This window comes from Python bivittatus, unplaced genomic scaffold (assembly GCF_059951505.1).
Source record: "Python bivittatus isolate LINGU-HERP-01145 unplaced genomic scaffold, Pbiv_v1 ctg000980_np1212, whole genome shotgun sequence".
In the NCBI taxonomy this organism is placed as follows: Eukaryota; Metazoa; Chordata; class Lepidosauria; order Squamata; family Pythonidae; genus Python; species Python bivittatus.
Window position 1 is genome coordinate 27,555,972 of NW_028277125.1, and position 19,096 is coordinate 27,575,067.

General features: G+C 35.1%; 1 protein-coding gene across 1 annotated transcript in view; it reads left to right on the forward strand.

Annotated features, from left to right (window-relative positions):
- Positions 1–19,096, forward strand: part of SLC9A9 (solute carrier family 9 member A9) — a 249,281-nt gene that overhangs the window by 186,721 nt on the left and 43,464 nt on the right. The window contains exons 13-14 of the mRNA XM_088131845.1: positions 3,366–3,414; positions 10,795–10,874. Coding sequence (XP_087987971.1) covers positions 3,366–3,414; positions 10,795–10,874 — 129 coding nt within the window. The remainder of the gene's footprint in view (positions 1–3,365; positions 3,415–10,794; positions 10,875–19,096) is intronic.

Here is a 19,096-nt window from a genome sequence, read left to right on the forward strand (position 1 = left end):
CCACAAAATCAGAACTCAACATTAACAATATATCTAAAAGAAACATATTGGATACAAAGTTGAAGTAGTTACTAGTGAAACTTCATTCTAATAGACTAATTGGAAAGGTGTCTCTGATTCATAAATGTTAAATTGGAGAATATTGATCCACAATATTTTATGTCATTTGTATGATGCAAAACAAAGTAGGTCATTTATTTCAATTTATGTCACTTGCATAATGAATTCAACTTCTATGTTTCATTTCTCCCAACAGATCACATAATAACTGTTACTCTTATATTAGCATTTCCATATCCTAAAATTTTTCCATCCATTTTCCCTTTCTTTAATAAACATTTTACCAGGATATACAAATGCATCTACTTGCTCTTCCATTTATGTATAATTTGCAATTGTTCTCTCCATTTTCTTATCCAACACTTTGGCCTTTGATACATATATTTTAAGATCCATATTTCCCATTGCATGACAGTCTTTCTAATATTGGCATCAAATAATTTGGTTCTAGGCCAATAGCATAGCATCATCTGCATACATATATATTCATATCCTCAACAAACACACTTCTACTATTACCCCAAGCATTCATTATATATTATAAACAACCAGGGAGGGGAATCATGTATTCTTGTCTTGTTCCCTGGTCAATGTTGAACCATTTACTAAGCATTCCACTTATTTTTATGCACGCTTTGCTTTCATCACATAAAAGCCTTATCATATTCGGCAATCAACCTGCAAATGAAAGTGTTATCATTTGATTACTTTTTATGTTAATCCAGAAAAAAATGTTACTCTCTTGCTACTCCATAATTCAAAGATTAATCTTAATACATTTTAATGCACAACAACAATTTTCAGGCAAAAAAACAGGCAGTTTATGTGCCTGCAGAACAGTGAAAGTGGACTATTCTCCATTTCACCAGAGTAATCTTATATCAGTTCTCACAATCTTCTATAAATCTATATCTTTTAATTCAGAGTTATTACTGGGAACGTTCTCATAATTATAAACATGAATGAATTACTTCCAGAGCATTCTTTAGAAGAAAAGATACATTTTAATGTGATTTATACTAAATTATAAAAGGGATGAAGTGTGTTAAGAAATACTTTAAAATATTCTTTCTATCTAATAAATCTTCAGACATATTTGGCAATTGGACTTAACGTAGAAATTTGTTATACTAGGCCAATAGTTCTCACACATTTTTTCTGATCACTTAACAATTGTTAGAGATATTTGTAGACTTTTAAAACTTTTGTTCAACAAAACAAAACAAAACACAAGTGCAGGATTTTAATAATAATTTCCTTTTCTTTTCTTCAGCCCTTGCATCATTATCAAAGTCAGTTCCCTCTGGAAACGAAACCCTTAAACCAGGCTATTAAGAAGGCTCGCATACCAGGTTCTTATTTCATCATGCAGCCATTATCAAAATGAGCTCTGTCTCTATCATCAGATAAAATAAATCAAATGAAGGGACAAGAATGACAGTTCCAACACCTAACAACTACTAGCTCCCAACACATAAAATGCCACAATTATAAACTATTAAAAACAATGATAACTGGATAATTGAGTAATCCTAATTGTGGGAAAGTATGACTGGCCCAAAGACCCCCAGTAGCTTTCCATAACTGAAGGTAGACTTGAAATTAAATACTATCTGAAATTCATGGTTACCTTGTGAAGTGAAAATCTGAAAGTTCTTCAGATATTCTGTATACCCTGTCCCTGCCAACAAAAGGTTACATACTATAGGAATAAAGTGTACCAAAAGAAGGCCTCCACCATTATCTCCAAATGAATAAGTCATGTACAAGGAAACAATGCCATAACTCAAGTTAAGGGGCCTTCAAAATGGGGACATGCCAATTCAGCATTTTTTCATAATAACAAGCGAGGTTCTTAATGACTATTTAGGAAATAGATATTTGTAACAATATAATGCATTGCCATATAAGGTAGTTGCATACATATAGCCAGAGAAATAGATGCACTGTGTTATGCTTGTCTTTGAACTTATAAATACTGTAATTTTTTAATCCTGTCATATGTCTTGTGGAACAGGTCCCACAATATCATAGCTAAATATTTTTCTCTTTACTGGTTAGCTTCCTTTATTCATCGGGCATAGAATCAATGATAAATTGGCTCTGCTTTTATGGAAATCTGAGTAGGGAACATTTTGAATCAGAGGTTGCTGATGTAGGAACAATGAACACCGGAGGTTGCTTTGCTGGAAAGGCTGCCCCTGAGATTACCATATCAAAGGTTAGTTAAAAATACCTTATCTAGGGAATCTTTCAAGTACAGTTTCAACATAAGGTTCATCCTTGGGGGATTAAAAAAAAAATACACATGAGGATTAATCCAAGGTTGCCCTGAAATTTATCCTTGGAAGGAGTTTATAAAATAGAGAGAAAGGCTTGGCCATCACAAATAGGCACATGAAAAAAGTCAAGATTAATAAGAAAGGATCCTAATAAAGTTTGAAGTTAATCTTTGAAATTTTCACTGTCAGGAAAGCAATTAGAAGGAGTGATGTGCCTGGCATCCTTCCCTGTGTCACTCTGGCTCAGACTTAACAGGATATCTTTATCCAGTAACCCGTGCTTACTGTGACATATAGTGATAAAATTAGAACTGTATTTCATTAGGGAAAAAGCTGCTATTGAGAATGGTCCATAAGACATAGAACAACTTGCTTTATATCCATATAACATTGCACAAAGCACTTCCTTACAACTGTCAGCAGTAAATAATTATGTGGAATGTAGAAATGGATGACAAAACATCCACCTGAATGGACCAGTAAAATATACCAGACATTTTGCTTAATTTTTTTCCTTTTGCTTATTTTATTTTAGTAAATATTGTGTTGAATGTAAATAAATTAAATTCTGCTTTGTTATACAGTAGTTTTTATTTATGACTACCCTATTTGGATTCCAAAAATCTGAAGATACAGGCAAAGTTAGTGTTCTCCGTATCACTTTCTTTTCACCTACTAGTTGCCCAAATTTATAACTCACACCTGTTTCACCAGACTTAAAATAATACTAAGATCACCTAACTACTTGATCAATAATTTCAATTTGTACTTTTTAACTTTTGATAGTTGGAATATTATGTATCTTGAGAATGTGAAATAAACCAAATACGTAAATATAGCAAGCCAGGATCCAGAGGGAAGCATGTCTGAAATGTTTTCTGTAAATTTTGTTTTCTGTAAATTTTGCCTATGCATGTTTTGCTAATTTTATTTTAATATCTGTGATGTTTTATAGAGAGTTTTTGCTGTACTTAAGTCCACCTATCCTGCATTTAACATTTTCTTCCTTTCTTTTCTTCATAGGGTTGGAATTGATCCAGATGAGGATCAAAAGATAGAAACTGCTACTCAGGCAAGTTAAAATGTAAATATGAATATTTGAAAGGAAATTTATATTCACATGTGTGGGACTGAAGGCTTTAAATTTTACAATGTGTTTTCTAGGATGCTTGGGAAAATCTCCAATTCTGATCCTGAAAATCAGGAAGTCTTATATAACTTTCATATACTCTATATTCACCCAAATTGTAAAATAACTTATAATTTCATTTTTTATGGATATATGAACCATTTTTATTTTGATAGAATAAATCCATTAGCCATTTCTCACTGATTTCTAAACGGCATTTTGGAAAATTACGTACTTTGTAGGAATAAATCAAAGATGCGTTTATTACTCAAATTCTAAATTTTGAGAAATACTTCTTGCCAAGGTTTCTTAAATTACTTATACATTGTTTTATAGCCTTCTAACTATGCCCTATTCCAATCCTTATTTTTTGAAGACTGTTTTTAGCAGCCTTTCCCAGTCTGGTTAGGAATTCTGGAAGCTGTAGTCCCAAAATACTGGAAGGAACCACATTGAGGACAGTAGTAAATATTGAAATTTGAACCTTAAATTTTATTACAGCCAAAGACCAGCTTATCATAAGTATTCAGAGTACTCAGTAGTTGCTGGCATGGGTAGCTATGCTGGAACCAGCAACATCTAGACATATATGGATTGGACATTTTTTAAAGTCCTCTTTGTGAATCTCCTTTTCTCCATTCATTCCCTGATGGCATGCATCACTGAAATAAGAAGCTGATGCCACAATACTTTTTTTAGATCATAAATTCAAACTCACAAATGTTATAGCAATGTCCTTATCTGAAGGACATCTATAAAAGCCTATTTCTCTCTCACTTAGTGTCTACACATAGACATGAAAACAGGCCAGCAGGCCAGGGTATTACAGATTAGAGATCTGAATCTGTATGAGATCCTTTTTCTCATATGCCCATTTCCTCCATAAGAGACTACTCAGAAAAAAGACAGAAGTTGCTCAAGGTATTTTGCTACTTGTTTTGAAGAATAAGGTGCTACATAAGAAACCTTTCAAACTGGATGTTGGGTCCTCAACCTTTGTGCCTGGATTGTGTGGGGAAGCAGCAGGTTACCTCAGGGAGATGGAAGTAGATTTGGTGACATCATAGGAGTCTGGGTTTGGGACAAGTAACAAAATGTGTTGCATCTTCATAACATAAGCTCCACACCTTATTTACTTTCAGGCAACATCATTATGCAAGTACAAAAAGGCAGAGCTTGCATCATGACATTCCAACACACATTTTGCTTATTGCTTAATATCATGATGGCTAAGAGCAGACACCTATGTGAGACATACATATTCTCCCCTGCCAACTCTACACAGGTGATCTTTACTCCCAAGAATCTGATGCCTGAAGCAGCTGCCTCATCCTACCCCTAATAGTTGGGCTGGCCTCAAAAAAAAAGGCTGAATAGGGAAAATCAGGTTTCATGTTCTCTGTTATGACGATTGTATTGTCTGAGTGCAAATAAAGGGAATAAGATGAAATGAGAAGCAACTGCTATTCCTGTAGTAGGACTATAAGAAGTCTTTGTTGCTTTTATGGCTACTACTTTGGAAACTGTTACTATACTCATGCATTTAAAGCATGGGGGAAAACCTGTGATAGTCCCAATTTTGTTAAATTCCAGTATTGTCATAATTAGGAATGATGAAAACTGCAGTCCAGTAGTAGTCGGTGAACTACATTTTAATATTCCTGCTTTAAAAGTTCCAAAATGGTCTTTGTTGTTTCCACTGTGTGAATGTTTCCAAGTATTGCATAATCAGCTTCTTTAACATGCAACTTCTCTTGAAGTCACATTGGCCTCATCCTATTACTTTACACTCATCAAGACATTCACAACTTTTTTGTGCCTTGCCAGATTTGTAATTCGCAGTACTTTTATCACTTGACCTGTCATGGATTAGCAGCTCATTTATTTCCACTTATTCACTAATAGTTTTTTCATAATGCAATATTGTGAGACCATCAATAATGTTCAGTAGTAATTGAATGCAGCCACTTTGCTTTGTTTCTAACTTTTCTAGAGCACAAGGCAGCCTTGATGCACATCAGTGGAGAAGTTTAGCATTAAGTTCTTCATTTATTTAATTTAAAAGTACATCTTGCTTTGTTAAAAAAAACCATAAAAGCCTTCAAACCAGAAAACATATTGAATATGAAATATCAATAACAGAAAAGCAAAATAAGTAGCAACCTTATTTGCAGCTTATTTAGCAAACCTTAAAGTAGAAATATACCACCTTTCTCCACCCTGACAACCTGGTAAGATGTTAGAACTACAACTCCCCAGCACAGTCCATTCTGGCTTGGTATTTGGAGAATCGCAACCCAACACCTCTAAAGATGCCAGAGTGGTAACTGTTGCAATGCATAATAAGAAGCAATTCCCCAGCCCCAAATTCCCCCAAAACCTGCACTCTCTAATTGCCATTAATCATAGGAAAACAGGATAGAAATAGCCTGGCTTCTTGAAAAATAATAGTATTGTTATGAGGTGAATATGTCTAAAGATACAGTTTTACAGATGAATGCACCCATGCCTAGTATCAGGGGCTTAGCAGCACTGGGCAGCTGACAGCTAAGGGTGCTCTACTAACTCTTCCTAAATCACAAACATTGGGATTTTTTTCTCAAGCCAGACAGATTAAAAATGATGGCCACCCATGCTGCAGCAGATACTTAGACTTCATAGTGTCTAAGGATTATTCCATAGTACCCTAGTTGTAGCTCCGGGGCCATTGTGGGAAAATTAAAATAGTAGCTGTTAGCAGTAACTAGTATTTTCTGAATAGACCAATGGTTTTCATTCTGCCTTCTGGCACTGCTATAGCAGCACCAGTAATGAGGACAGGATATTTTATACTTCAGTAACAACTTCAAAATTGACAAAATAGATCCCCCAATCATACATGTAGAAACCACTGCTCTGCAAAAGGAAAGGTAGCCATAGTATATGGGGTGAGTCCCATCCAAGACATCCATAAAACCTTTGACCACTACAAAAAAGATTCTGTCTTTAATAGCCAACTGTCTAATCTCCACAATCAAAGATCCTGTTGTTTCTGCCCAATCCATATGATTGGATAGAGTCAGTATGCTCCAGGTCCCATCCATTAAGGTACATTATCTAATGGGACTTAAAAGGTCTCCCTTCTCTGTCATGATTCTTGCCCTGGGAAACAGCATCCCCTGGAAATTTGAATAGGCCCCATCCTGCTTTCCTTTAAATGTGCCTCAAAAACCTAATCTTTCCTCCAGTTCTAGACAAGGATGAAATGCAGGCTCCCTATATGAGTGGTTTTAAAGGGTTTTAGTAGATGTTTGTTAATGTAGGATGACCATCTTCTTTTCTGTTTGTTGCTGTAATTCTATACTTTTGCTTATAATTCTGTGTACCATTCAGAGTCATCAACAAGTAGGCAGTCTTAAAAATGTAATTATGAATAAATACTGGATGAAGGTGCCGTGAAGCAGATCTTGTTCCTAAATGAGTTCATATCAGTGCACTTATTAAAGTTATTAGAAAAGATTAGGCACCATCCTGCAACATTCTTGTTAGTATGAAACAACTAGAACTATCTATTTCCCTCAACAAATAGAGGCATTCCGAGAGAGCTGCTGTTCGGTTGACTGACATATTTCAGTGAACCTCTTAGGCCCATTTTCTCAGAATAAAGATAAGCAATCTGGTGCTCTCCTGCTGTTTTGGATGGTAATTCCTGAACTCCCTTGACACAATCCCACAATCCATTATATTATTACCTGGAGTTATGGAAGTTGCAGTCTAAAACATTTGGAGGGCACCAAATTGCCTCCTCCTGTCTCAGAAATTATTATTAATATCTAGAAGAGTTTATTATTAAATAGAAATTAACTGGTTTAAATTGAGAAACTATTCATGATCCTTCCCTCACTTGTTTCAGATATAACAGTCATAGTAAATCATAGAACTTAAGTGTACTTCAGTCCATTGGCTTTTGTGGCAGACTACCACCTTGAAACAATATATTTTAGAATGAGTGCAATTTATTTCACTATCCAGATTGGCAAATCACCATAATTTAATATGATATGAACAAGATTAAGTAAACCTTAATCTGATACATACTTTGTTCTCCTCCAGTCCTTCAGCACAGCCAAGAAAAGTAATATGTTAAGTTTTTGTTTAACATAACATCTGAACCAACAGACTATAGATAATTATAATTCTTGCTTTTCTGAAACAAGATTTTAAGATGGCTTGTTTCAGATAATATTAGTCAGCATTCATGTTAACCACAATTTGTTAGTTTGGTCAATAGGACAAGCTGTTGTTAAACAGAATTGGAAGCTTCCTGATTCTCCACATAATTGCCCCAGAAAAGAGACTGTCTATTGCCTGTGAAACTGCAGCTGAATAAACTTCTGTCTTCTCTTCAATTATAGCCAACATCCTCAAGATCTACATGAAGCCTCTAATCACAGGATTCTGTGATATACTAAATGTATAAGAGCCATTTCACTGATTTTATATATTCATGTGTTTCTAAGAATAACTGCTAGTCTTACTTCATTAAATGTTTTATTGCAAGCATTATTTTTATAACTTTTTCAGGACACCATAGTGTATTTTATTACCACAAATATTTGCAAATTCAGCAGTGCTGTATTTTGAAATACAGGTAGTCCCCAGTTTAAGAACGAGTTCCATTCCCAAGGTCTGTCCTTAAGTCAAATTTGTATGTAAGCCAGAACAGTATTATTGTATAATACTATATAAGTAAGTAGTATTGTGTAATTAATTCAAATCATTGTGGATTTAATTTGAATTTTGCTACAATAGGCTCCATTCTTAATTATGGGTCATCTGTAAACTGGACATTCTTAACCCGGGGACTACCTGTACAGCTTTTCAGTGCCCTTTTTCCCTTTAGTGATTTTTTTTGTCACACCACAGACTGCCCTGCCAGAATTCTGACCACCGTTTGCGTATTTTCCCTAAGCCCAGAATAACCAAGAACACCCTTGCTTCAATAAATGTAGAAGATTAAAAAAATGCCTTTATAACAGTAAGAGCTTTTGCTTTACATACAGTTGCACATAGGGACATTGTTTCCCAGCCGGATATCAATACAGGTGTAGTGCAATTACACAGTTTCCCTGATTGGAAAAGGCTGCAGCAGACCAAGATTTATTATTGCAGGAATGTTTTCATTTAAAGCTGGAGTATACAATTTCAAAAGCAGGTAGGGCCAGGACCCATCTTTTATGGTTTTCATTGCTGAAATGGGTACCTTAAATCTCTTCTGCGGGGAATCTCTTTCATCCACCTGAAACAGATGCTGCTTCTCCTGGCACTTGTAAGCCTCAGTCATCCTCCAAATAATTGACTGGGCAATTTCCCTGCTGATGAAGCTGTCAGCCTCTCTCTCCTCCACTGGCTGAGTTCTGCCAATTGAACCTCCTTATTCTTTTGCACCTGTAAACTTCCTATCCCGTTTGCAGCAGAGAAAAAAACCCTGTCTGACCAAGGTGCTGCAGGGAGAAAAGATCTGTGCTTTCTCCTTTTTTTGTTTCCCGCTTACTATAAACATTCTTGCTTGTTTTAAAGCTTTGTCTCTTGTTTCCTTATCTCTTAGCTGTTTTCTATTTCCCTTTAATTCTTCTTCCCAGCTATGACACCAGGCTAAACTTCTGCTCCATTCCTTCCTCCCCATGTATTTTTATTGCATCCAACTCTACAGATCTTTATACTTTTCCTAATTATTCAGTTTCATCTTTTACTTTGGAATTTGTTAGTTATAACTTTCTTCACTGACTCCAAACTGTCAAATAGCAGACACATTATCTCTCCCTGATCTCCAACTCTTTGCTCCATCTAGACCTCCCCCACCCACCCCCATTCTGATTTTTTTTATTACAAATCCAGACCTTGGCACCCAGGTTTTGACTTCCTAACTTCCTAACTAATGCTTGTACCAACCATTCACTTCAATACAACCATTCTGGTTGCATTTATTTGTGAGGCTGCTGTTCTTTCCTCCAGGGACCCAAAGCAACATTAAAAAAAGCACCAAAAAAGGGTCAACACTTGTACCCCATTTATTTGACAGGAAGTCCAGCAGCTAAAGAGGAGACACTGGCAGGCTGTATATTTTGCACCACTGTTCTCAAGTATGACCCAAAGAAGTGTGAACAAAACATGATCTGCTGTGAAAAGATAAGGTTCACATGATCAGAGATCCCCTCAGAGTAAAAGGAAAGACAAACATTGGAGGTTTTTTCACTCTAGAAAGTCAATGCTGTGCTAAGAACTTAAAGATCATTACTCATTTCTACTGGATATAGTTCATTGCATAAAAATCTATCAAATTATGTTATTTGCCTTATACCACATACATGTCCTTTATTAGTTTACATTATAAATATATTGTAACAGATTTAATTTCTCTAAAAATAATAACATAAAATATCCATGAACAGTTTGGGTGATAAGACTGCACAGAAGAGGCTATCGTTTTAATCCAAAAGAAAATCAGTGAAATCAAAATAAGGGTCCATAACTCAACTGTTGTGCATATGGTGTACACTGCAGAACCATTCCCAAAATATTTGGAAAGCTGCCCACAGCATACTAGTAATTGTTGCCCGTATAAACTAAATAAGATTAAATGACATTAACAAGAGAAAATGAACTTTACAGCACAAAGATCATATAATGGAGATGCATATTTGTTCAGCAGGAAAGAGCAAGATGAGAAATTTGGGATCTTACCCAGCTGGATAATCTGTGGTATCAATAAGTATACAGTAGAAGAAAAACACAACGCAGCAAATTTAGAAATCAGGATTTATTTCAAAAGAAGTATCTTCTCACAATCACAGGAGGAAAACATGAAACTTAGCAAAAATCACATATCCATGATTCACATTGCCAGAGGCCAGTCCAGGTGTAACTCAGAGATAGGACATTACAAGCACCCAGGAAGTGAAAATAAATGGGAACAGAAGAAGAGCATATTTAAGAGAGCTTGTACAGAAGAGATCTACATCAAGCAGTCATGTTGCTGAAGCTAAGATAATTTGGTTATTGCCTAGGTGGAAGAAATTCCAAAACACAATGTAAATAATTTTGAATTCCATAGGTGAAGATCACTGCAATATAAATGTTCTAAATAAATAAATGACAGGTAGTTGTAGCTATATTTTAGCTGTATTTTAAATTGTATCTGGGCACTGTTAACTGTCCTTTTAAATCATTTACATTTTTAAAAGATGTTTGCTTGTAAAATGTGAACATCTTTCATTGAAAAGAGCATGATTATCAATATCATCATCATCATCGTCATCATCTTCATTTTCAATATTATTGCAGGCTGCCAATAACCTGGATAAAAGCACAACCAAAGCAGAAAGTGCTTGGCTCTTCAGAATATGGTATGGTTTTGATCATAAGTATCCTATTATTCTGTTAGCCCTAAATATTCACCAAGGGAGAAAATAATATAGATAAATTTGATAAGGTAACTAGAACTTCTCCTTTTCAATACTGTATGAAATCAAATCATGTTGTTGGTATGAAAAAGAAATAATGGCTGGGAGTTCAAAGGAAGCCCAGAAATTGGGAAAAGTTGAAGGGTACAACTTTTCAAAACAGTGATATGGAATAAGGCTTGGTACACTTAACTTAGTAAAAGTGTATTTATATTAATACAAACAAATTAATAGCACTGATGTTCTTTTAAAAGACTTGTTTATTATTTTAATTTTAAAAATGAGGCATAGTAAGTTCCAAGGAAGGGTGGTGCAGGATCCAGTAGATGATCCAAGTGACATGCAGCCAATGAGATATATTGAGAGAGACTTCCCTGGCAGATGAACTGTATTAGATTATTATTATTATTATTATTATTATTATTATTATTATTATTATTATTTAATTTATAGATAAAGTCAACATCCAATGAAGTCGAATGGACTTTAGTAGTTCGATGGGGGAAGCTGTGTATCCCCAAGAACCTAGATCCTTGTACCATAATGCCTTAAACCTGAGCTTATTTTAGTCCATTTGTTCCCACTGGTTTCAAACCAGTCCACTCAACTACTGCTTTACATCATTGTGAGCTAATAGGTTTTTGAATGTAGTGGATATTCCCACCATGGCTTAAGCTAGCCTTCCCCAATCCAGTGCCATTTAAATGTGTCAGACTTCAGTTCCCATCATCCCTAGCCATTGGCCCCTTTGAAGACAGGCTGAATGAAGCAAGAGCAGCCAAAAAACATCCTTCCCTCTAGTTAGAAATAAGTTAATCTAAAACATGGTGGCTTCATACTGCACTTCCAGGCAGAGCAAACATTTAATCTGCAGTTCAGAATAAAGAAAAAGAATGGCTTAAAAATGAATACCAAGTAGATCAGAGTAGGCTTTAGAGGCCCATGCTGATCCTATTTCTTCTTCAGAATGGAACTCATTGACTGTGGAGGTTTAGAAGGACATAGAATAGTCTATATCAATACGGGCAGAAAATTGAAAAGATGAGGATGTGGCATTGACGTGAAATCTGTGCTTCTATCCATTTCAAAGAAGGTGGGAGGGAGGGGCTTATGTGAAGTACAAGTGTCTCTTGCACCCTGTCTCTTCCCCAAAGTTACAAACAATACAGCAGTCTCCAAACTCAGGAAAGGTATTAAAGTAAGGACATGCAACCTTGATCAGACAAAAGCCAAACTTGGTTTTTGAATGGCATGTCAGTATTTGCAGTCCAAAAAATGGGAGGGCTAGAACAAACCCCCAAATTGATATTATTTGGCTTGATTTGATTTGATTTAACTGATAATGTGTAATTAAATATAATGAATTAGAAGAGTAGATAGAACGGGCTTCATGTATTTAATAATTTTCCCTTTGTGATGCATTAAACATTTCCATATAGCAGGAACTTTGAAGAGGCTCTGGGGGTCTCCCACAAGGCTTTCATGGGCCTTAGGTAGCTGGAACTTCCAGGTGTTACTTCTGCATTGTGGGATGACAAATGATCCAGAGGGGAAAACATTACACAACACCGCACTAAGCTGTTCCTCTTTATATTATTATATCTTTTAGTTAATCTGGTTGTACATTAGATATGGTATATTTCTAAATGCCAGATGTTAGAAAATATGCAGAGAATGTCCTGCTTATGAGTTTTCCTATGGTATCTGGTTAGCCACTACTGATACAGAATATGTGCTGGATGGATAATGTATGATCAACTAAACTTCTTTTGTGTTCTTTTGTTGCCTTCTTCAAAATGTAAAATACATCTGATTTTTTAAAACAAAAAGTAAAGGATAGAAATTCAGAATTCCACCAAACATGTCATTTGAATCTGAGAAAGACCTGATGAGGGATTTTCTCTGAAAGAATGGCAGAATCTCTGATAAAGACTCCTGAATAATGTTTTGTTCATTTCTGGCTTCCCCTCATAATGCTTGGAATAGGCAGATGGAAGTCATATGGCTGGATTAATCTGCAATATTAAGCAGTACATAACTGAGAATTTATGGTAGGCTTTTTATCACTAATTGATTCCCCAGATTCTGTGTTTCAGATCAAATTTGTATATGCTTGATAATAATTTGCAAAGTGCTCTTGAACTGAGGACAATTTGTATTCTAATAAACTGATTCTCCTTTCTTCCTTCATAAGGATGAATCTTTCCTTCATATTATTTAACACAACCACTACCCTGCCGTTATTGTACAATTGTATTTTCATTTTAACAGGTTTTTTTTTTTTTTTTTTACATTTTGCTGCCACTGACAACTTTATGCCTAAATCCCTGAAGATATTAACAGTTCATGTTGCTGTTGCCAGGACTGACAGTTCTAAGCATTTTCATATGTTAAATCTCATTCTGGAAAAAGCTCCAGCTCCTTAGAGGCGCACCAATCTTCCAAATGAAATGTTTCTGCAATCTGTCTGTCCTTCTTTTAGCAATAATATGAATTTTTGCCTGTGGAACTCAGAAGCATTAAGCAATATATTCATCATGCATTATTTAAGAAAGGAAAGCTTTTGTGCCTAGCCTTTCTCCAGATGATATTTAGAGATAGGAATTTTTTTTTCTCGTAAGTCTGATCAAGTTTATTTTATCCATTTATTTATTGCAAATATTTTATACCACTTAAATTAGGTGATTCTGGCATAAAGATACTTGCAAGAAATCAAATGGCTGTTCCCTTGTAGTGCATATCTTCATGTGTTACTTGAACTGGTTGCCTTTTAAGGAAACATGCTGTCTGTTCATGATACACTATGGTCTGGATTGTTATGTGCAGATAAATGTTGGATTCGATCTATAAGTGGGGATTCACATCTTTACATGTCCACATAAAAATCCCATTAACTCAGGACTAACATAGCTAGAGAACCAGTTTGGTAGAGTGGTTAAAAGTACTGAGCTAGAAACTGGGAGAGTATGAGTTGTAGCCCTGCCTTAGGCACAAAGGCAGATGAGTGACTTTGGGCCCGTTGCTCTCTCACTCAGCCCTAAGAAGGCAGCAATGGCAAATCATTTCCAAAAATGTTGCCAAGGGAACTGCAGGGATTTGTCCAGGCAATTGCCAAGAGTCAAGGATGGCTTGAAGGCACTGGAAAATAAAAAGAGCTAAACTGAAATCTTTCTCCTATAGCTTTTAGTTTTCTATCTAATTCAGAGTTCTACTGAGTCCTGTAAGCTCTTGCTTGAAGTCTTAAAGTAGCAATGTCCAAAATTAGAATAATTTTAATTTAGCTCAATTTATCTATGAGAGGATGGTGAAAATGTTAAGTTATAATGGATGGATGAAAGGGTACTGGACTGGATATCCTCTTAGTCCCCTCCAAATCTATACTTTCCTGGAGAAAATCTGTGTGGTCACTAAGGGTCAACACTGACTTGATGGCACATAATCAATGAACCAATCCATATTTTTATTATTTTCATGATGTATACCATCCTTCTATATATGATGTGGGACTGAAACCAGAAATTTTCCTCTTGGGACTGATGGATAAACAGTTGGAAAAAAGTCATGGAACTTTGTTTTTCTATATGATAACTACAGCAAGATTATTTTATGCACAAAGATGGAAATATTTGGCAATGGTTGGTGAAGATAGAACTTGCTGAGATGGCCAAATTGACCTGTTTGATTAGAGAAAAGACAATATCTACATTTATTACTGACTGGTTTCCCTTATGGACTTTTTGCATAAAACAGAAAAAAATGAACTTATGATCTATGGTTTTGATGATTAGATAGATATAGAAAGAAGAGAGTCATGATATAACTTTAGAGAAAGAGGTAAATCTACAATTGTACTTATAACTGCTGTAAAGAAGATTGGAAGCCACTTCATATCTTTTTTCTTTCTTTTCTATTTTTCTTCTACCTTTTTTTTTTCCTTTTTGCACTTTAGCTTTCTCTTTTATTTCTTCTTATTTCTTCTTACTTTATTTTAGTTTGTATTAATTTTTACTCTTGAATATTGCTATGGGCATTGTAAGCTAACAAGATCTGGGCACCCAAGAAGAAGAAGGATGGATCTGTTCAGATATACATCTATAGGAATTTTATTTTCTGTTTTAAAATTATGTTAATATTTTTGTGGCTTAATAATTTATTATATGGTTTTCTTCAGGTATCACAATGTTTATCCTTGAATCTAGGAAAAGACTTTATATAGTTCTTTTACCTTCTCCCAAATTATTTCTGATGTCCTCTATCACTGTTGTTTTACCCCATTTATAGAAATGAGATAAAACTTGTAGAGTATTCATGAGACAGTGTTGCTTATCTTTATGTCAGAATTGTGAACGCATCTGAATTATGGTTAGGATATAGTTTTTGGAGCTTCCCAATTTATCTGTAAATTTGGGGAGATACTGGCAATGTTTTATTCTGTTTTATTCTGAGAAACTCTAAAATCTAGCACCAGATGCAGTTAGAAAATGCTGCATCTTCTGGATGCAAAGTGTGAAGAGCAGATCTGCAAATGTGAGTGCAATTGTTTATGCATGTAAAAGCTTAGGAATACTCCCAACATTTCAAGTGGAACAAAAAAATCCTTAGGAAAAAAACTAAAGTCATAAGCTCCTGGACACATCATAACCAGGTGTAAAGTTGATTTTAGAATGGTGCCAGTTTTGAAGTAACCATATTCAGTATGGAGAGTTATTATATATTTTATAGTTTAGGAAGTTAAATATTATTCATGTCACAGTATCTAATTTAGGATTTGTTTGTTTGTTTGTATTCAGTTTTTACTTTGTAACAAAGATGCCTTCCTTGGATTTAGTCTGAATTCTATTTTGCCTGAAACACTTGTACTCTTTGTCCTATTTAATCTACCAAAAAAATATTTTTTTTAATTCTCTTCCTTGTTTTGAGTATAGATAAAACATAATGTGTTGACAACTTAAGATACTTTTTGTGCTCTGTCTTATGAGAAAGCTTTTATCTTGCTTATCCAAATAATGCATTTGTGTTTCAGTGGAAGAAAAGTTGACCATCAAAAGGAATATATTCCTATGATCTTGAACTGAATCTGCCCTTTATTATAGGTTCATCCTATGTCAGTGTCATCCTATGGACAAAGACTTGAAAAGAGGTAGAACTTGTTTTATGAACAGTTCAGGAGTGGAAAATCAAGACTCTTTTATGTTTTGGCTGCAGAGAAGTAAATATCTTGCAAATTAAACCACTTTGCAGAAACTGCAAACTTGAATGTAGACATGCTTCACTTATAGAATGGAGAAATGCATGCAAATTCATAATAATGTACAGTATTAACAATAAAAGGAACAAAAGCTCCTTTTCTCTAAGAGTTCACAGAACCATATATACTATCCCTCTCTTCCATAACTCTGTGAGTATCAGCCATTTGAAGCAGGCTGTATCAGGAAACAAGACTCCACAAGAATGTCTAAATCTCTACTGATATAGGCCATAGCAACAGAATCTTGAAAGCCTGACAGCATTTCATCTCTAAGAGTTAAGGTGGAACTAATTTGAGTTTCTTTCTGATGTTTTCTTCCTATCCTGGGCTTAAATCATTTTCTAACTGTTGTCACATAGTCACATAGGTCATCTCTGTGGTTCTCTGTAGTGAGGTAGATCAGGCTGGAGGTGTGAGAAGTGGTAGATCTGCCAACTCTAACCTCTTCCAACCACAAATAGAATACGCTTTAATTTTTCCAATTAGTTTCAGAATAATATATTTTACATATACAGGGCATTTTCATTTTCATATCTTAATTAGCTTCACTGTTTTTGTATGTGTTAAAGAGATTTTGAAATCACTAAAAGCTGGATGGCATGGTATTTCTTATTTTATCAGAATTGATCCATATGTTCTTAAATAAATCATGATGCTACACCTATTCACTCTGAGCCCTGTGAAAAGTTTGGGTAGCTTTCACACTCATGAGCAAATCAAGCATGATGGTGTCCGTTCATTGGCAGGTATTTAGCCTGAAAACAGTCTTCTTGATGTAACCAGGGCCAGCTCTAGGCATTTTGGCGCCCGAGGCAAATTCATATTCTGGCACCCCATGGTTTAGCTCATCTTCCAATTTTGTTGGAATTTAAAAAAGGTGCCCTCTTGTTTCTTTTTTTCATTGAGTTTTTTAGCTTTACACTTATGATTTTCAGCCCTGGACATTTTTCTTCTTTTCTTGGACATTTTCACCCTGTTTACACAGTAAGTAATTTTAATTATATGAGCAACCATTGTTGTCATATGGCAACAATTCTGCAAAAGTATATTTAACCCTCAGAACAGAATATGTGTAGCTCAGGGTTGAACTGTGGAGTCCTTGGGGTTCTCTGAGCTTGGTTGTTTTCTTGCAAATGTTTTGTTACCCTGCTAGATAACATCTTCAGTGCTGAAGATGTTATCTAGCCAGGTAATGAAACATTTGCAAGAAAACAACCAAGCTCAGAGAACCCCAAGGACTCCACATTTCAACCCCCCCTCCCCCCGGCAGGTGTGCTGGCTCACAGAGTGTGCCATTATTGCTTTTCCCTTTTTTATTGTGTTTTTCAGAAGGCTTTTCAATTTTGGTGCCCCTAAAATTTGCCACCCCTAGGCTGGTGCCTACTCGGCCTTAGCCTAGAGACGGCCCTGGATATAACTGAAATAAGTGAGAATATGATGTTCATTTTATACACACACACACCCCTATATGTAATACTAATTTTCTTTTATGTCTAAGATAAATAGGGTAAATCATTATTGATCACTGATAATTTATAATTATGGAAATTATTTGTAACTTCAAATTGCATAATTTATATCTGTTGAAAAGTTTTTTATGGAAAAGATGTATTTGTTATTTATGAACCTCAGAGAAAAGGGCAATTTTACTTGGATACAAGTAATGGATATATACTGTAATTGTTGAATTTGAAGGATTTCTCTAGGAAGAGAGAAATCATCAAATACAAGATAACACAAAAGGACTTTTTTCCTAATATATTTTGATATATTAGTAATATATCAAATAACCCCAAAATTAAGCTTCCTATTGCAGATGTTGGCTTATGGAAGATTAACTTCTAGCTGCAAAGACAGAGAAGTCAGGTCATAATCCTTCTATTTCAGCCTTTAAAGTAATTAATAACAATTCATATGGACAAAACTGTACAGGACTTTAAAGAAATCAACCAAGTAAAGTTTAGGTAAGAAAGGAACAAAGAAAGGAAAACTAATTCTTCATTTTCGCTTCCCTGAAATAAAGGAATACATTTGCACTGTAAGCCACGAAATACATTTATGACTCCACTTGAAATTCACATGAATACTTGTAAGATCTTAGTTATTGTACAGCATACCTTTTACTTTCATTTAGAGAAAATTACTGCAGTATATGACAGAATTTCTCCTGTTATTTAAGCTATGGTATGTAATTGCTCAATGGTTACAACTAGCTAATCTTATCTATCAGTTATTCCATTAGGGTTAGCCTAAGCGATATGTTTGTATCAAAATTTCCAATATTACAATGCCATGGGGCAGCAGTATGAATACTGTGAATACTATGTACAGTTTAATTAATCTTACCTGAAGGAAGAATATTGTAATGGTGGAAATGGTGCAGAAAGGTTTGGACCCTCCACCCTCCAAACTGACTCATTTTGAATACCTAGTTCTCAAAAAAAAAAAAAAAAACCTAGAAAGAGCACTGAAATAGTAAGTTTCCATAACAGAAATTATTCCCAAATCTGGCAGCACCGAACACATCTCCCAGACACTGATTGACTACACCTATGCTGACTAGCTGGCCAAGAGGCAACCAGGAACTAATGTAATGATACCGTGACAGTACTCTCTTGGTACAAACAGCCATGGGATATCAGGTACTTCTGAGAGAAAATTGCTGAGGTTTTCAAATGGTGATTTTTGATTCAGTTATGTTAGACTCCAATAATTATGTCTGATTGATTTAAGCCTATGGTAGAAAATAGGACTTATGATTCTGTTATCCTAATACTCCTTCATACTGTACGTAGCTGAACAATGGAATTCCTGATCACAGGTTGTATTAGCAGTATCTATCAACCAGAGGTCTGTGTAGCACCCACTCAGATGGTGTTTTGGAAATCTTTAAAACTTGGCTGTTCTTCCAGGCCTTGAATAGGGTGTTTGTAGA